The following is a 20,470-nucleotide window of genomic DNA, read 5'->3' on the forward strand; positions in this document are numbered from 1 at the left end:
TGTGTGTGTGTGTGTGTGTGTGTGTGTGTGTGTGTGAGAAAATACATGTGCATATATGTACATAACAACAATTAATGAAGAAGGGGATAATTTGGTGCAAGGAAGAAGAAGAGAAGTGATGTAATTATATTACAACTAAAAATAAAATAAATACACTCACTGAATGAGATGAAACCAATGCCTGACACTGACTGGTAAAGTGGCCAAGAACCTGAGACTAGATAGGTAATGGGCCCTAGGGGACACCTTCCAGTATTGTTTTGCTAAAGGAAGATAGCAGTAAAATGATGCTTACTGACATACTACTATAGCTATAGACTGGTGCCTTCTCCTGATCAGAGAAGCTTCTTGAAATAGATGAGAATTAAGACAAAGACTCACAAATGGACAATCTTTAGAGAATGAGAGGCTTTGAAACACTCACTCCTAAGTGGGATGTCTTCATCAAACTTTCCCAGCAAGGCTCAGGGATCTGTGTTAGAGGAGGTGGAAAGATAAGAGCCAAAGATGGTGGATGACTCCAAGGAAAGGAGTCCTCCAGACACAAAGCACTGCTATACAAATGAACTCACAGACAGTATGGCAGCATACAGAAGACCTGCACACAATTAAAGCAGGGAAAATCCCAGTACTAAGAAAGGGAGGTGGACCCACAGTCCCATCTATAACCAAGAAGCTAATTGCAATTGATACCTGCTGGGAAAGGGAAATCAGTTGTTCCCAATCCAGTGGCTCTGGGTCTATCAACCAGAAGGCAGGGCAAGCCCCACAGCCAGCAGTAGTTGGCCAACACAAAATGGACTCTCGTGTGTGTGTGTGTGTGTCTGTGTCTACTTGTGTGTTTGAGCATACATAGGCTTACACTTTTGTTTCATGTTGCTTTTCTTATTGGATTTTTGTTGTGAAGTGCAGTTTAAAAGATGGGGAGGGCGGGAGGGAATATGAAGTTAAGTGGATAGGGCACTGAGGATCTGGGAGGACTTTAAAAAGAATACAATCAAAATATATGAGACTTTTCTTAAGTAAAGAAAACTGTATGCTAACTAGAAGTGAGAATACAAAAGGCCATAAAACGTACTAGCACACTAAAACACTTCCAGCTCAAGCAGAAACATACAGCAGCACTGGATTCTATACCTCAATGTGTGTAGGGCCAGTACTGACTGGAGAGTACAGTGAAGCTCCGAAGGAACAGTTCCCACCCATTGACTGAGCAGTAATCAATCTCTTTGTTATTTGCTCTCCCCTTTTACAGGCTCAGCATCTGCAGGCCTTAGGAGAAAGAGGGTCAGAGAGAAACCATATACCCAGAAGTGTTATGAGGTGGAAGACGCAAGTGCTTCACCAGGGCACTTCATACTGAAAACTGAAACATTTATGGATATTTACAAGACAAAGAAGAGACATGCCTAGTTGTAAAGAGCAGTCCTTGTGTTAGAAGATTCCACTTAAGGCCCGGTTCCTTGATCCATTTACAGTGGTGTGATTTTGGACAAAGAACTTCTGGAACGCCACTCCTTGCTCTCTACACTAGGACACTTCAGGAAGTGCTGGCCTAGCTATAGCAGGAGCTGTCGAATAATTCTCATGCAGCTTTTGTCTGTCACTTTCAACAAACTACAGGAGTGACTGTCCCCAGCACTAATGATACAAACATGAAGAACAAAGCATCCCTGTTTTGAAAAAGACCACTTTTCAGCCAAAGTCTGCAGGCCACTTGTCACAGTTATATTCTCAGTAGCATGTCATGAGTAAAGACGAAAATTGTTTAGTATTCTCACCTACTCAGCATCAGAGTTGACAGGCAAGAGAACCCATGCACTCACTCACAGCTAGAGTGGGACCATATCCATGCATATGCCTGGATGTTCCATCCCAACAGCCATGGTCTATGTTTAGGCTTTGCAGTCACTGTAGGACTAGTATTTACTATATGCAATCTACTGGGAGGGTCTGACCAGGACAAAGTTGTTACATTTACAGAATTTGACGCTGCTGGGAGACAGGAACATCACTGCCAAGAAGATGCAATGTTCTGTGAATCGCAAGCCAGGCTCTGGCACTACATTCTCTAGAAAGGCAGGAAGCTCACAGTTCCTATAGAACTTCGGGGCCTTAGGAATGAATGGTTTCTGAACTTGTATTTTTTTGCTCTGTGCTTTTGCTAGCCTATCGAAGAAATCACTGATCCATCCTTTGAAGCCATCATCCTTCCTTAAATGATATTAACCACTTCGGTCAAATTTTCAGCCTAGATAAAATTAAACTTAGCTCTCACATCTGGATGCTTTAGGAAAGACAGCATCCATGTGCGGTAATTCATTCCACTATTTGGAAGTGGACTCTATTTCTCTAGTCAGAAGAAACAACAAACAGCAAGTCAAATCAGTCCCACTGGCTAGCCGTCACACCTCACTGTGGAGGGGCCTGGGTCAAGCTGACATAGGGACTGGCAGCATGGGCTGACTCTTACCTTTGTGCTGGGGTGCTGTAGCTATTGTCATAGGAGTCATAGCTCTGCTCATCGTAGGCAGTACCGTAGCCATCGTCATAGTCCTGAAACACAGTGGAAGGAGACACAGTCAGAGCATACTCCACAAAGAAAGAGCACTCTGCCTCCAGTCACTGCAAGGCACCAGCTGTTGCTAAACCACGGTGTGAGGGAAAGCACAGGCGTGGCTTCAGCCCAACTGCCAGAGCAAGAAGCTTCCAAATTCTCTCAAAAAAGCAAACTCATGCTGGAAACAATTAAGATCACCACTGTTAGGACTGGAACATTGACCACAGAGCTGCAGAGAGTGAAAGAATATTTATTTAAAAGCAAATACACCAACAAAGAAACCATGGTGAAATCTTGGTATGACCAGAGCCATGTGGTATTTCCACTTAGCAGGAGCCTGGAAGTCACTGGGATGCAGTGAGGCAACTGAAACACCTGCTGGAAATGCTTCCCAGTGAGTGGTCTCCATCCCTCCTGACTTGTTTCTCTCCTTAGTACAAACAGACCTCCTCCCAAGGGGTTAGCTGAAGAAAGTAGTTAGAGCCACTTGTTGAAGGTAGTAGCTGCTAGAGACTGTGGAGAAGTACTAGGCAAATGGGTTAATTCATAAGCATAAAAGCCCAACATATTCCTGGGATTCTAGAAGGACACGCCCACCTCAGTGCCACATCCCATGACTCAGAAAAGACCATAGGCCCAGAGCTGTTTCTCTTGGCTGGTCCTGAGATCTACCACAGGGAGGGGCTTCAAAAGAAGAGTTAAGAGCAAAGTGGCTGGGTAAGGGTTCAGTATGAGTATCAACATACACAGCACAATCCCATGGGAATCCAGGCAGGAAGGAGGAGGAGGAAGGTGAGGAGGAAGAGGAAGAAGAGGGAGAAGAGGAGGAGGGAGAGGAGGAGGAGGGAGAGGAGGAGGAAGAGGGAGAGGAGGATGAGGACGAGGAGGAGGAGGAGGAGGAGCCGGAGGAGCAGAGGAGGAGGAGACTGAGAAGACACCTGGTGCTCACAGACTCCACAGAATTTGTTTTGAATAGCCCTAAACATAAAACAAAAACAAATAACGGATCCTTGAAGAATGTGATTTCTAGAGTTGATGAATTATTAATATATTGTGTCTAGTCTAAAACAAGAAATTGAGACATGTTTAAAAAACATAAAAATATGGTCTCTGTATAAGAACAAATAGCTGTTAATAAAAATTGTCTCTGAGGATGCTGAGACAGTGAGTCTGCTAGGCAAAGAACTTCGACCAACACACTGAATACAGACAAGGAGCTAAAAGAAACTGTTATGATCAAGTAAAGCCAGAGTACATCACCTTACTAAGTGGAGACTGTCAGTATACAGAGAAGCCAAGGGAAATGCTTGACTTGAAAATCAATAGTTAAAGCAGAAACTTCACTGGTCTCATCAGCAGACACATTGGACAGAAGTCACTGAACTTGAAGATAGATACTCTGGGAACAAAGCTTGGGAAAAAGAACATAGGATCAGAGACAAGGGAGGCACCAAATGTATGCGCATGTGAACAATGAGATGTGCTGCAAGAGAGGAGGGGGAGGGGCAGGAACCTATTCAGAGGAACAACAGGTTCAAAACTTCCCCAATTCGATGAAAACACTTTACACACTCAAGAAGCTGAGACATTTCCCGAAGTAAAGCCTAAGAGATGCACAACCATAAGTGCAGAAAGGCAAAACCACAACCTCTCAGACACATGCGCCTCATGACACTGGGGAACCTGACCATCAGAAAAGTCACTGCCTGGAAGACAATGAGAAACCACATTCCAAAGACAAAGGGGGCTTAGGCAAGAAGAGCTAGTTGGTGGGAGAGACTTCTTAGCATTTGACCTGCACTGGGTACAGTATTTGATACCCAATGAAGCTCTCCTTGATGAACAGGAGAAATTAGTACTTCAGCAGATAAACATTGTTTACCAAAAGTAGATACACATTTAAGAGACAGTAATCTCAGTCATTAGAGAAGTGAGAAGCCATCAGTCACTGGCAGCTACATGAAAAACAGCAGATTTAGGCATACATAAAGGGCAATACAAATATGTACAACTACTGAACATCTATAGAGCAATGCATCCAATAAAAACCATACACCAATACACCTCATGCCAGTGGATCAAAGAATGCACTCCATGTATTTGATGAATAGTAGCAGAAACCAAAGCAATACAACACTGACAGGAACACAGAAAAAGAAAGTCAGAAATTACTATTCATATTTAAATGCAACTCAATTTTTAACTAAAGCACCAAGACAACTCGTTGAAGACTTTTCAATATGTAATGTCGGGATGCCTTTAGATAGACGCACACCTAAGAAGATGAGATTGAACACCAACCACACATCATATGCAAACATCAACACAACATGTATCCTATCTTTTGTGAGCAGATAGAGAATTCTGAGAACAAAGGAAGCACGGATAAACTATACATTCTCCTGACCGTGGATCAGTGATTTCTTTGATAGGCTAGCAAAAGCACAGAGCAAAAAAATACAAGTTCGGAAATATTCAAAGCTTTTAACTTTCAAGGACACTACTTAAAAGAGATGAAAGGATAATCCACTGCAAGAGAAAAAAAATATTTACAGATGATACATGTGATTTGGTTTATTCTCCAGGATATATAAAGAACTCATAACTCAATGTGGAAAAGACAGTAACTACAAGAGAAATCTAACCTTGTCATTCTGTGGGATACACACTCCATGTTGATTAATTAATTTTGAGACAGGGATTTATGTAGACCAGGTTGGTTTCCAACTCATAAGAGGTCCTCTTGCCTCTGCTTCTCACTATTGTTTCTACAAGACTATGAACTTCAAAACAGACAAGAAAAACCATGTTTCTAAATAAATGGAACCAGACATGTTCCACACTGGTAAGTTAGGCCACAAAAGTATTGTATCTTGTCCTAAAACTGGCTCTGTGTTCCCAGTATAATTACACAGTGGCTTTGGATTCATCAAATTGAAGCATTTTAAAAATATTTAGATAGTCTGTGAGCAGTTGTGCCCTTCCCCCAGCCTTAAGCAGACCTGAAAGATCTTGTTTACCACAGTAGACCAAAAAATAGGACCCAGGAGGTGTTACCCATCTCGGCTACACTACAGTCTGCTACAGGAGCTGAGAAGAATAGACTGTCTGCTGAGCTTGCCTTGCGACACCCGGCTGTCATTAAAGATGGGTCCCCCTCATCCATGCAGGCTGAAGCAAGAAGGAGTTCGGTGGGGGTGTGGGGGTGTGGGGCTTTCCCTTTAAATTGAGAGCTGAACATTAAACATCGAGCCTTGATCAGAATACCTTGTCTTGGCCTTATCTCTTCTCGCCCTCCGTCTACCTTTCGTTCCCAGCCCCCTTTCAGGAGAACCCAGTTGACCCGTGGCCGCAGGCGGCTACAAGCAATGTCATGGAACATTAGGATCAGCTATTCAGAGATTTTAAATGTGGACCCAACTTCTAGAAGCAGGGATATATACCATGTTGTCAAAGAAGGTCCAGCACAGAGTCCATTATGTACATTATCTCTTAAGATATTTTATGTATGTATGTATGTATGTATGTATGTATGTATGTATGTATGTGTATATATATATATGTGTGTGTGTGTGTGTGTGTGTGTGTGTGTGTGTGTTGGCGTGTGTGTGTGTGTGTGAATGTAGGTGCCCATGGAGGCCAGAAGAGAGCATCAAAATCCCTTGGAGCTGGAATTACAGGCAATTGTAGGCAGCCTGACATGACTTTGGAGAAATAGAATTCCAGGCCATTACAAATGAAGTAAGTGTTCACAGCTGTTGAACCATCTCTTTAGCGCCAATATTTGTTAAATTAAAAAGAAATAGTTACAAAAGCTGTATAAATTTTGCAGGCATAGTCTTTTTATTTTTAAGGACATCAAAATACAAAATATCTTGACTTGGCCACTATGGATTTACTTTTAAAAAGTAAAAAAGTATTTTCAGACTCACTTTATTTGATTAGGAAAAAAAACAGTTATATAAATAGAATATTTCAAATTCTTTCAATTTTATAAAACAAATATCAGCATAAATGGATACTACCAACTTCAGAACTAGGGCTTACGTAAATTATACATGATTACCATATATAGTTTAATATTTTGTCACAAAGGAAGAAATGAATACAAAATGGGGAAAGTCATATAAAAGATATAAAACTGTAATGCAAAGCAAGCCAGGCACAGTGTTCTTCAGAGTTAACAGCAAATGATTAACTTGGCTAGGATCTTCCAGTAGCAAATGCAAACTGGCCGTAAAACAAATTCTGAGATGATTTTCATTATCAGAGATGTAGCAAAACAGTGACATGAACTTTGACCAAGGACTAAGCTAAAAGCTGGCAATAACTAGTAACAGGAGCATATCTAATCATTGTTGAAGCTCTTCTTATAGCTCCTAACCTATTGCTGGCACTGTGCTAATACCATGGGTAGAGATCTTCCAAAGTCTAATGTGTGTGCACACATACAATGGAGTGGGAGAGAGAGAGAACAGACAAGCAAAGAAAACAACCCTTATAACCCATCATATCAAAGGTATAGGTGCTGAGGTGAGAGACCAGACTAGCTAAGAAAGGGAAAGGAAGCTCAATGTTAATGTATAGAAGAGCTAGTTTTTCCTTTTCAAAGAAAGGCCACTAAAAATTATTCAGAATAGACTGAAGGTGTAAAGCAATGGAGGGACAGAAACAAACCCTTGCATCCAGGGAGGCTAAGAGTGAGAATGGACATGTGTCGAGGGGATGATGATGATAAAAAGCCAAGAGAAGGAGGGGTTGTCTTAACTTGGAAACTACACAGGTTATGGCTTCTTTACTAACATGTTAGATACCTCAAAAGAATCTGTAGTTCATGCAAAGAGTTTTGACACATATTTAAGATTATAAATGACTTAAAAGTTTAGCTAAAATGCTATGCAGTGCACTGTTTTATTTCTATAGCTGTGTCATTCAATCCTTGCTCAATTATCCTGCCGGGTTATTGCAATACTGTTTAAGGACACGATTGGTAGCTCACTGAATTACTAACATAGACGCTTTCTATTTCACAATATGAATCTGCGGCTCTCTTTCATGAGTCTGTTATTGGACTTGGCTACAAGGTGCATATTTTGTACTTCTTCCAATCACAGCAATGATATCTGCTCAATGGACAGCATATGGAAATAAGAGACGCTACACAAACATGGCAGAATAAGGAAGAGCTGACTGACTCCCATGCTCTTCTACTGGTTTCCCCACAAGGCTGGGGATAAGAGTTCTCAGACTGACTGAGAATAAGGTTGAGCATTAACCAAGGTTGAGCAGGCACATGAACGAGGGTGGCTGAAGAATGGTGGACCTTATGGGTCTGTAAACATTATTTTCCCCTATTTCTTTTTGTGAGACTATGTCAAGCAGCTCAGGCTGGCCTGAAACTCACTGTGTAGTAGAGGGTGACCTTGAACTCCTGGCTCTACCTCTCAAGTGCTGGGAAGACAGGCATGGGCCAGCATGCCAGCCTTTCGGTGTTTTGTCTGACAATTTAATGATATTACAACTTAGCTATCTTCTCGTCTTCTCTCTCCCTCTTTCTTTTTAAAAATTTTATCTTCCAGTGTACAAAGTAACTGGTTGTCACTTTTTCCTTACTTATATACTTTTATACTACGATGTTCCTTTTCAGGTAGGTATTTCAGTGGGTAGAGTAGAATTTTTAAAAAACAGCAATGAGTACATTATGTGCTATAATTTAACATACAATTGAGTGGAATAATAAAACAGCACAGAAAGGATGTGGAAAGCTTGGTTGAGTCACACATCTAAGCTCCTCAGTGTTGCAGGACTCGAGCTCACTATAGTTCACCAGCACTACTCTGACACACCAGGGACTTCTTTTCACTAGAGATGTCTGTGTTATTTCTCACACTTCTGCATTTCCTCTTAGATAGTTCTCTTTTATGACATGATAGGTAGGCATCTACTTCTCTGCTCCACTTCTGTGCCTCCAGTGGAGAAACCTATCCAGCTTACCAGTGCCTGTACAGTCTTTCTGCCCTTGCTGCCCTTGGCCTAGTCAGCGTTCTAGGCTGAAGTTCAAATGGGTGGCTTCAATTGTGTTACAACATTTCAACCATACAAAACAGTCGATTGTGCCCGTATAATACCAGCATTTGACCTAATGAGGACATCTCTGTAAGTGTTCCTTGTGGATGGCTCACCTTGTGCTTCACCTACAGTATGAACTGAAGTTGTCTTAAAAGATTCCTTCAGATCAGGCATAGACACGCACACAATGAGGACTCAGCAATGCTCACTCTTCTGCTAGGCAGAACACTGGGTAAAAGCAGGACAACCCTCCTTTATTCCTCTAACCTAGTCCTGCAATTATTTCCAGTTACTTCATAGTTCTAGCCATTCCTCAGATGACCAGAAATGATATCACTGGGTGGCAGAAACACATGCTAAGCCAACTATTGCTCTTGAAGTATCTAAGGAGTCCCTGTATGTTATCAGGAGGTATACAAAGGTCTGCCCCCCAAACCTGGCACACCTATGTTACTGCCCCTGCCTTGCTGTCCTGCTGGTATTCTGAACCAGCCAGCGAGTCTGCTTTGATGTCCTCAACCTATCTTACACACCCCACTCCTTCTGCACTGCAATATGAAACCTGATGTCCACCCTACATAATTAGGTTCACTAGAACCTTTAAGAATCCTTCGTAACATTTAGAATCTTTTAAAGGGACAAACCATGGAGTCTGCATTTAACTCCTTAGTGTGTCTTCGTCCAAACATTCCTCCAGAATCACTTAGCTAAAATGCAAACCTAGGCTCGCAGTTTTCTAACTTCCACTGTGTTTCCTGGCTCCTAAAGATACAAATCAAACTGGCACCTGAGTAGGCCCAGGAAGCAGTCTGCTTCTCATTGCTAGTCCGTCTGTACATACTCTTTCTTCTGGTGCCTTCTTGGATGACCAATGCTAGCTCGAAAACTGAATTATCATTTTGGGCTATCATATTTGATAGCCCATTTGATATTATATTTGATGTTATATGTGAGTTATCACAAATATTTGGCACCTGTAATTATTTTTTTCTGATTCCTTTCTTGTCCTCTAGTCTACAAACTTCCTGTGAGTTAGGATCAGCCTCTCCTCTCCTCCCCTCCCCTCCCTTCTCCTCTCCTCTTATCCCCCAACCCATTCAGTTCACATATCATTATACTTTGTTCTTACTGGTACCCCACTGAACTCCCCTACATCGCCCAGATGGTTCTCTTTCTTCTCCCACTTAAGTCATTAAGCTAAACAAATCAGCCAGATTCAGGAAGATCAATACTGTTTTTTTTTTACCTCTTACATGTGAAAGCTAGGTTTAAACTTATGCATGTCTGTGCATATAAGTCTCTTTATATATGTGTATGTAGGTCACTGGACTAAAAGGGCGATCATGAGAGAGAAGAGGCCCTACAAGCAGTGAAATAGAGGTGATGACCGAGTGCAGGCAAAAGAGAGTGGGAGCAAGGAGCAAATCTAGCCATGTCCCCCTGACACAGAGCAGGCAATGTGCCAACATCTGCTGAGAAACTGGAGTTGATGACCAAGTAGCAGAAAATACAATAAATGTTTCCTTGAGATGAATGTGAACCAAGGTAGCACTAGAGAAGAAAGCAGGCGCGGAGCTTATTAAAATGCTGAAAATCTTGATGCTCAGACTGAATTTACACCATTTTTGGTGAACACTCAGTATTAGACTTCTGTGCTCTGCAAATGATAACCTTTAGAACTCTATTCTATTTCTGAATGCCAGAATGACGTTATCAAAACCTACTCAAATGCATCCCGGGATGACCTGCTCATCCGCACTCACAACAAAGCTTGCTTCTTCATCAAGCACACGTCTGAGGTTTCTGCTTAGAAACAGCACCTGGACGATGGACCGGAGTGGACAATAGGCTATAAGAAGGAGCATGTGCTCTAACACAGGTGGAAAACCTTCCCGTACCACTCCCAACCTAGCATAGGACCAGATAACAAGAACATTTGCTCTGAAGCCATCTTCCAGGACAGAAGAAACAGCATGGCCTACCTGGTTTTATTTTTGTCACAAGTAAAATCAAGCATAATACTTACACCTGGGCCAACCATTTTAAATTGAAAAAATTTAAAAGAGTGGTTGGAAATACTGCTTGGGTGTTGTATCCTTTTAAAGGGAGATAATTCACGTTAACTCAGGTGATAACTGGCCATTTCAGAATGTAAGAAGTCTCCACACAGATGTAGTGTGAAAGCTTCAGCAAATTTAAGGTTTACACTGATTATGCTGAGTTTATAAAACAAATAATAAAGACTTCACAAATTAATTATAGCTGGGACCTGGGAAACAATATCTTTGGCAATGTGGCTTCAACAGTATCTTTAGTGACAGTGAACATACAAGCAAAGTGGTTTTTCCTTCAGTACTGTTAATCCTACATAAAAGCCTTCCCACATCATCTGCATCAAATCTGACTTCCTGGGAGACCATAGGCAGTTGTTGACCTTGCAGTCATAAGAAGGGACTCAAGCGGCTGCTCCCACCATGCTTTGGAGATGTGATAGCCACATTCCAAATCCACTTGTGGCACTGGGTGGGTTGCATACCTGTGGAGATATTACTAACCTCTCAGAACCTCAACTTGCCAATTTGCAACGTGGGAATCAAAACACAGCGCCCAATACTTCCAATGGTTGTGTGAAATTAATCAAGAAAAAGAAGGAGATGAACGTGTTTGGCACAGTACTTTCCCAATAAAGACACTTGTTTCATTTAAAGACTTAATCCTTTTAACTCTAAAACCACTGAGTCAGAAAAAAAAATCAAAGCTATCCAAGTATGATTTCCGTGAAAGTCTTAAAGTCTTGCCTGAGATGCAAGGTCTGCATTTCCACTGTGCAAATACTATGATGTAAGTACAAGAACTGACTAACTGTGTTTCTGTATAGACCCAGATACAGTCTTTAGAGATATGCCCGTCAGCCACTAACAGAATGTCTTCTTCTGCCTTTGTACCTAACAAAAGTAGAAAGACATTGGTTGGATTTTTTTAGGTACTCAAAACAGAGAACTGTGGCTGGAGAGATGGCTCAGTGGTTAAGAGCACTGACTGTACTTCCAGAGGTCCTGAGTTCAAATCCCAGCAACCACATGGTGGCTCACAACCATCTGTAATGAGATCTGATGCCCTCTTCTGGTGTGTCTAAAGACAGCTACAGTGTATTCATACATAATAAATAAATAAATCTTTGAAAAAAAAAGATTTAAAAAAAACCACAGAACTGAGATATAGTAACACAGTTAAACTAGAAATCTTATAAGCATGGGGAAGGTATAACTATAAATTGGAAAAAATTATTAAACTAGAAATGTTATAATGACAGGAAAGAGGGAAAATAATTTCTCTGAGCGTGCGTTAATATGGCACCATGCTACGACTTTACATTTGTAATAGGGTCTCACTAGTTAGCTCAGGCTGGCCTCATACGTGTGTTCCTTTCGCCTCAATCTATTCAGTGCTGTTACATGGATGTGTAAAAGTTTCTCTACTAATCCTGGATGTGCATGATGTGTCCAGCACTGTTGGAAAACTTGATGAACAGAAACAAACAAAAACCTCTGTCTTGTGCACCTGAGATTCTTGTATCAAAGAAGGCAACTCTCTTAGTTCACATGGGGGAACTACATTCTGGACTCTAATTCAAAGCCCAACAGATTTACCAGCTGCTTCACCCAGACCTGTTGGACCTTTCATCTTCCCAAGCTCTGATTTGTTCCAAGATCCCATCAGCCTCTCTGCTACCTTCCTTAGGATTTAACACTAGCTCACAGCTGCTCAAACAGGGTTGCAGAGGACGAAAGCCAGATAGATATTCTAAGGCACCAAGTAGACATAAAATCATCTTTGCTCCTGTGCATCTGGACTGATACCAATCAGGGACCACCCTTGAGACAGTTAAGGAAATAATCACACCGATAGTTATGTTCTGTGATTTAGAGGATGAAGGGCTGAGAAAGGATGCCACAGGAGATAACCAGCCACAAGTATGAGTTTACCGTTCAGACTCATTTTTGTCTATCTGGTGAACCAGTACCTTTCTTTACTCCCTCATCTCTTTCTTCCTCTTTTCTTCTTTCAGTTTTTATGTATTTAAATACCCTCCTTTGTTTGCTGGTTTTCCTCCCCAGCAGGGGAGCAGATTCTTACTAACATCCAGTACTTATTTTGGTGCTTTATTCACAGTGTCTTCCACTAAGTAAGTATCCAAGGAATACTTTCTGAATGAATACATGGCTGCCATGGATAGATGTCATAGGCCTACTCCCATCTGAGTAATGATGGGCCAAAGAGATGGCCAGTGATGTCAGTTTCTACGGAGATGGGAAGATGCTGCTGGCTCAGCAATGCAGAGGTGGACATGAAAGCAGTAGGCTCTAAGTTCTTTAAGAATTTTCCTTGCTCAGTTTTCAGAGTTCACTGGGAACCCTTTAGATCTCCATGTCCATGCTGAAGGACAATGAGCTGCTCTGCTTCAAAGGCAGTATCAGGTCCCACAGTTCAACTCTCTTAATTTGCAAGTTGATCAAATGTTTTGAGTGTTTTACTCAAGATCAAAGTGGGTCATACAATAAAAACCCTAAGTACTCCGCTTAGAGACTGTCACTGAGGGGCCTCAGCTGGTCACACACCACCCAGATCAAGAAATGGAACATAAACAGTTCTGAGAACTACCCCTAAGTCATTTTGCAATGACTATCTTCTCCCCAAAACACCATCATGATTTTCAACACAACCTGAGGGTTTTAGCTACTTGAGTTGTACGCAAATAAGAGTCAGAATAGCTACTATTTGGGACTATGTTTCTTTCATTCAGCATGATGATCCGTGGGCATCATTCATGCTGCTGTACATGACACATGCTTCCTGCTTCCTCCCACTGCTTTGAAACACTGTTGTGCACGATCTGGCTGCTGGTTGTTCATCTACTCCACCTGGGTCAGCAGTCTTTAGCTTGTTTTTGCCTATGTGTTTCCCACTGAGCCTCTTGGTGTACTCCCTGGTGGATCTCTGTTGGGAACCGCTTCAGATGCATCATGGGTCCTGGCAGCAGGGGAGGATGGTGCTGTAAGCAGTGTAGAAACTTTTTCCAAAGCACACATGTACAGATTTGCACTCCCACAGCTGTGCAGGGCCCTCCTGCTATTCCAAATAGCCAAGACCTGAAACCACCTTTTCCCTATTTTCCTCTAGCTGGTATGAACTGCTTTGGTGTTCTCCCTTCCTGAAAGATGAGGCTCTGCCAGTAAAGGAGATGGGCCTGAGTCAACAGCAGATGGACAAGGTGTTTCATTTTGAGCAGAATCCCAAATACCTTTCATATGAGAGCATCCTCAGGTAATAAATGCTATTATTTCCATTTGTAGATGAGGAACTGAGGCAGAGCTAGGAACTGAGCCCAGCGAGCTGGGTTCCCTGATTAACTAGTATGTCTGCCCCTGAGCCTGAAAGATTTTCAGCTCGCAGCTTAGACAGACAACATCAGACCTGCTGGTTCCACGAGATGGAGGGGCAGAGGATGCGGAGAAAAGCAGGAGAAGATGGCGAGGGAGGGGGGGAAGAAGAGAGAGCGAGGTTGGGGGAGTTCTGCCTACTTGTATGGGCAATGAAGTAGTCTTTTTCCCAGGTAAAGGTGAGCCAGGTGAATTGTGGGAGTGTATAGTGGTTGCCTTGGCAACGATGTGGGAGTCGCCTGGATGTGGCATCACTGAGCTGGTGCCAACAGAGCCTTTCACTAGCTATCACTAGTTGGTGATGCAGTTGCATTTTAAACTGTTACCCAAGGTTTTTGTTGTTGTTGTTGTTGGTGGTGGTTTGGTTTTGTTTTTAATATTTGAATTTGAGTGTAACAGTTCTGAAGTGTCTTTTAAGACCCACATCTTGTCATGCATCTTACATTCTATTTAGCCCCAAATAAGCTACACAGCATAAAAACACCTCTATGAGGATGAAGAGAGCAACAAACTTCATCAATGACATGTCTGCCATCAAACTCCTTGTCTGTGGAACACCGTCTTCTCTGCATGTAGGAGAAATCCAGAGAAATCTCTCCCAGCTAACGTAGGCTGCCCCATCCCAGAGGTACTAGTTCCCTACCTGAGAGTAATCCTATATCCTCTATAAACCTTGTGTCTTTGGTCCTCTCTCTCTATTCTTTACACACAAGTTAGCTATGTATGTTATTATTCTTAAAGTCAACTGTGTTTTCTCTCTGTATGATATAAAGGGCACTGTGTCTGCATCAATGACTTATTGGGAGCTGTCAGACCGGAGAGATAAAATCGCTGTTAAGATGACCGTGCATCCACACAAGAGGCTGACCACTCGAAGAAATCCGGGCTGTAGGCAGATAAAAGTGAGCGGGGAGGGGTAAGAGCTGAAGGACATCACACAGCCTGCGGCTCATCTGACATTAACACAGGGATCAGTCTAAGCTGAAAGTAACCGTGAGGAGATGAGAGAAACAGTGTCTGTCCCCTGGGTGGACTCATACATGTAACAGGTGCAATTATTCTATACAGGTCCATTCCTGAAATAAGCCAGCTATTCAGGCAGTTTAGGAAGAGGCTGACTCGTGAGGTACCTGACAGACAGCTCCCACAAACTACGGATTCTTGCTCTTCACTCTTACTTTTGTTAAAGTGAATGTAAGAAATTATACAACATTCATGTTTTTATCTAAATAAGGTATCCCTGGGTTTTTCAAATCATATTTTTTAAAAAAAATTGCATTTTCATGAATAATCTTTTCACAATCTGCACTCTGTTTTAATCAAAATGTTGACTATGGAAAACAAGCAGGTTGAAGCAGATAGGAATTAGTTACCTGTCAACAGTATCCAGCAAGGGCTGCACTGGGGAAAGGAAAAGGCAGTAAAACCCTCTTCTCTTCTGCACGAAGTTCCAAAATCTGTCCATGTTAGTTTTAGGTAAAGCCATGCATGGTGACACACACCTTTGATCATGGATAGCGTTTGGGAGGCAGAGAGGAGCTGGTGGCTGAGTTCAAGGCCACTCTGCTACACATAGTAAGAGCTGTCTCAGAAACAACAATAACAAAACAAATAAAACAACAACCAAAACCCCAAGGCTTCAGTTAAGTGTGAGTGAGAGCATTCTTGACTCTTCACCCACAGTCTATGCTAAGGAGTGACAGGTAAATTTCAAACATGCCTGACTTTCCCTAATGGCCTCCCTGGCGTTCCTGCACTGGGATTTCAAAAGAGTTCATTCCTAGCACAATGGAGGAAGGGGTAACGCGTTCCCAAGTGACAGGTGAGGAGACCAGTTTTCTTCAAAACAGCTTCCACCTAGCACAGCTTTAATGGACCACAATGTAAGAGAGCAGGGCAAGCATGGGGCTTCTGCTTCTCAAAAGCATCTCTGACTCTCAATGGGTTTGAGCCTCAGCTGACTCCTGAGGAAACACTCTGCTGAAGTAGCAGGCAAAGTATGCCTCATATGGGGAGGGGGTTTCACAGTCACCATGTCAAGGGCAGCTGCCTTGTCTCTCATTCAAAGCAGTTGCAGAACACCAAGAGCCCCAGAATAGGAATGAAATCCATGAATCATTGAAAAGAGCTTGCTGCTCTACTGGCTCTGTGGTCATTCACAAATGAAGTTACTCAGGTACCACTGACCCATTCATTGTAAACACAAATGAGTGGTGACGTCACTGGCTTCACAGTGAGGCTCAGCAAGCCAGAGGGCAGCAGCTGGAACAAAAGGTACATGACTACACTTAATGAGCTTGCCCCTAGCTCTGGCTCTGGTACTCTTTTGCTCATTTTCTTATTTCCTCTAGCCTACAGCTTTGTATGAATGAGAATATGGAGAACAAAAGCTTTGGTCTAGGGACCTAATCCTAGCTCATTCCATTCCGTCTTAGCCCTCCGGAGCCATTGTGGCATTGGCTGGGGGCCGATCTGAGGCTTGGTGAGCACTGTCCTTCCTTTCCAGGTGAGGCACAGCCATGAGTGCTCCTGTGAGTTGCATAAACAATTATGCAAGTGAAACTTACAACAGTCTGCTCACCACTCACCCAAACCTCTGTGGAGCATGCAAATGCCTGAGCACTACCTCCAGGGAATCTGGAGGGAGGGTGCAGATATAAGGCCACTTGGCTTTGCCACTGCAGGCTGTCAACTGCAGGAGCCTTTGCTGTCCCTTTAATTTACAGAGCAAAGCCTTCCAAGGCCACACACACACCCCACATGGGCGATTTCAGGACAGTCTCCTCCTCTATTTAACAAGCATGCTGTAGCTGGAGAGCAAAAACATTCCCAAGACCTTCATTATTTTTACCAACCTCTAGGACTGCACACAGAATTCGCCACAAGCTGACACAGGTGATTTACGTCTCAGCTCAGTCTTACACACTGACTGTACCTTATTAAGACAGCAAGAGACATTGCCCAGACTTCAAGGCTGAATCAGTCGTAACTAAATGGATCAGAGAATCAGAATAATGGGACTGAATTTCTAAGACAATTTGTTTATGCATCATGAAGGAGTCAACAAATCTGACTTTTTAAAGCCATTTCTGGGGCCAGCATGATGGCTCAGTGAGTAAAGGCGCTCTCTGCCAAGCTTGACAGCCTAAGCTCTGCCCCCTGGAACCACACAGTGAAATGAGAGAACTGACTCCTTTACATTGTCCTCTGGCCTGCTGACATGTAATTGCACGTGCACACATACAACAAACCAAATCACTTTTTTTTTCAAAATTATTTTAATATTCCCAATATCCATGGCCACTAAGCTTCAGTTTGTTTCTCTTGTCATTAAAATACTTGCTTTTTGTATTAGAAATCAGGCTTTCAACTTAATGAAATTAGTTTCTTATTAGCCTTCTCTTGGGTTGTTAAAGGAAGCCAAGTGTCCATAGAAAAACACCCCATTATGGACTCCTCAAGCTGGGCAAAGTTATAGACAATGGAGATGGACTGTAAATCTGCCAGCTACTGTATCAGTAGCATCTACAGACAGAGAAGACTCTCCATCCCAGAAAGGCTAAATGACAAGGATAAAAACAAGTTTGGATCCAAATGGCTGCTGAACATCCTGTGAACTTCTAGAAATAACAGATTCATCATTAAATGGCACTGGTGTTTTGTATTTCTTAGTTCGTCGAATGAACCTTCTAATGTTCACTAAACCTGGCTTAAGATAATCTATTTTACTTCATTAAGAAGGTGGGAGAGTATATGAAGACATAACCATGACCAGAGAATTCAATAGCACAGTAACAGCCAAGTTAGTCACCTTTGGTACCTATAATAGCTATATTACAGATATTATATCTATATCTATAGCAGGCCAGAGGACAATGTACAGGAGTCAGTTGTCTCATTTCACTGATACCTATAAACTGTTAGGCCCCAAGATAGGCTGCTGCAAATGGAGATTAAAAATAAAGGTACAAATAAATAAACTCACAGTTTACTGCCCACAAAGTCAAGTCAGGAGTCAGAGGCAGGGATGGGGCTAAGAGGTGACACAGCAATCTAAACAAACTGGAAGAACTAAGCAAGAGAGCAGCCACTCCTACTCCCGTTCCTGTCGCTGGAAATGAGCTGCTTACAGGGCCTACAAAGCAACACCAGGTTTGGGAGACAAATCACCAAGCTTTCAAAATGACCAGTGTTAGTGGGCATGGATTCCCTTAGTTTTGCTCCTCACACAGCAAAGGAACCAGGGGCAAGCTTTTGTACTATTTTGTCTTGGTCCTTACCTCACAAGGAAAGCCTTCTGAAATGACCAATCTGCTTTTTCCTGTCTGGTTGTTTTCTTCAACTCTTGTGTGTGTCTATACAACACGTTAAACTCCCCTGCTTGGCTCACTGTACATTTATTCTATTTTAGGAGCTAAAGTATTGTTCAATTCTACAACTGAAAACAACAATGGCAATTCAGATCCTTAATCATCTTTTTTTTTTTTTTTTTTGCCTTTGACACTAGCAATGCCTAATGAGGACAAAGGCTTCAGTTGGAGTAGGGGACAGTAAAGCTGGAAAAGGCATTAAAGGAAGCCAAGAGCTGTGGAAAGGCATTCGATGCTCAGGTCTCTGTGGGGTTAAGGAGTGCACAGCCCAAGGGAGGTCTGCAAGCTGACATGCAGTGAGCAAAAGGCCGCTGATGGCCCAACAGTCAGTCATGGGACAGGACAGACACTCAACTTCATCCTGAGGACACTTGTAGAATTTTAAACCAGTTTTTCTCCTCTCTGTAGAAGACAGTGATGACAGCGTATATAAAATCTGGCTACAGAGGTTTGCGTAACCTGTGTTATTGCTGGACATGTCACGCATGGTGACTTGAATCCATGATTGTTGCCATTTTTGAGTGGTTGAAAGTATTTGGTTCCAACGAGAGGATTACTTCTTTTAAAGCAGAGTTGTTACTTATGCCCAAAGTAACACATCGGTCATAATAAATAATAAACTGGTAAAAGGTCACCAAGTCAGAGTTGCCTTGCCAACGTGAACACCTGAAGAGTTGACTGTGGATCTTGTCATGTGTGGCCATGTCAGACAGAAACTGTGGGTAGCCAGAGGCTCATTGCTTACTAAGGACTGGATTATGAAATGGAAGGGAGAGTGTTGCAGGGTAACCTGTAGGAACTGGGCTAACTTAAAAGACAGTTTGTGCCCGACCGAGGTAAACTGTAAGATACCGGTTACTGTGCACAGAGTTTGGAATGCCGGCCAAGGAACCCGTACAGAGCAAAAGTGAAGTCTGACAAAAGCAGGAATACGACCCAGAGCAGGTATCCTCCTTCCAGGACTGACTGATAAGTGCTTAGGTCGTGCAAACAGAAGAAATTCTGCTATAAAAGAAGTGCCCGAGAGAGCCTTTCCCTTTTGCAGTTTGTTGGTCGTAGATAATTGTTAAGCTCCTTCAGGGACAGAAATGCAGCCACCATGAACAACAGGGATGCATGCTTGCCCATGTGTGTGTTTTCTTTTACTGTGACCAAAAAGCAGCAATCCCCCAGTCTGCAGGAATGTTAGGCTCTACCAGGCCTGTCTTCCTGTGATCACACTTTGAATTGTTAAAGTGCTCACAGTGAAAACACTATAGGTTATACTAATTAAAGTTTCAGTTATGTAATCATTTGGGTATAAGAAATAGGTTGGTGTCACAGGGAAAAAGGAACTTCTTGTTCTCCAGAAAAAGAGATGTGGGGTTACTGGAATTATGGCTAATTTTTCTACCTTGAAACAGAGTGCAAGGCCCTGGTGTATTCTCAAAGATTCAAAACACACCCATTACCTATTTTCTGCATTTTTTTTTTTGAAAAAAAAAATAGCAATGGTAAACTACTTTGCTTTTCTGGAATATTTGTTAGTCTATTCAAGGGGAGGCTTTGAGTTACCCAAGTCGAGCCAGCTCTGCCTGCCGCACCTGCATGTGCCACCTGTGCTTGCCGAGATGACAATCCCAGACACACACACTATCAGACAGCAATCACTCTTCGGGAGACTGAGTCAGAAAATCCTTTGTGATCGTGACTACTGATGAAAACACTGGGCACAGAGGCATCTCAGATGATACAGCTCTCCACCACCCATCTAGAGAAAATCCATCCAAATTCCATCGGGACATCCCTGTGCGTCCTCTTTCCACATTCTTCAGACAAGTTCTCTACATAGCAAAATTAATGACAATATTAATTGTGTCTTTCTTGGGCCTGTATGAGAATGCCTTCCTATTTTAGAATACTTATTATGAAGAAGATGCACTGTCTCAAGCATCCAGATAGGCTTTCTCAACAAAGCATAAAGAATGCCAGGAGTTCAAATACACACACACACACACACACACACACACACACCAGGATTCCTTTCTTCC

General features: G+C 42.5%; 1 protein-coding gene across 1 annotated transcript in view; it reads right to left on the reverse strand.

Moving 5' to 3' along the window:
- Positions 1-20,470, reverse strand: part of Khdrbs3 (KH RNA binding domain containing, signal transduction associated 3) — a 158,273-nt gene that overhangs the window by 40,681 nt on the left and 97,122 nt on the right. The window contains exon 7 of the mRNA XM_028773255.1: positions 2,474-2,556. Within this exon, the coding sequence (XP_028629088.1) occupies positions 2,474-2,556 (83 nt within the window). The remainder of the gene's footprint in view (positions 1-2,473; positions 2,557-20,470) is intronic.

Source organism: Grammomys surdaster, unplaced genomic scaffold, assembly GCF_004785775.1.
Source record: "Grammomys surdaster isolate TR1022 unplaced genomic scaffold, NIH_TR_1.0 224, whole genome shotgun sequence".
In the NCBI taxonomy this organism is placed as follows: domain Eukaryota; kingdom Metazoa; phylum Chordata; class Mammalia; order Rodentia; family Muridae; genus Grammomys; species Grammomys surdaster.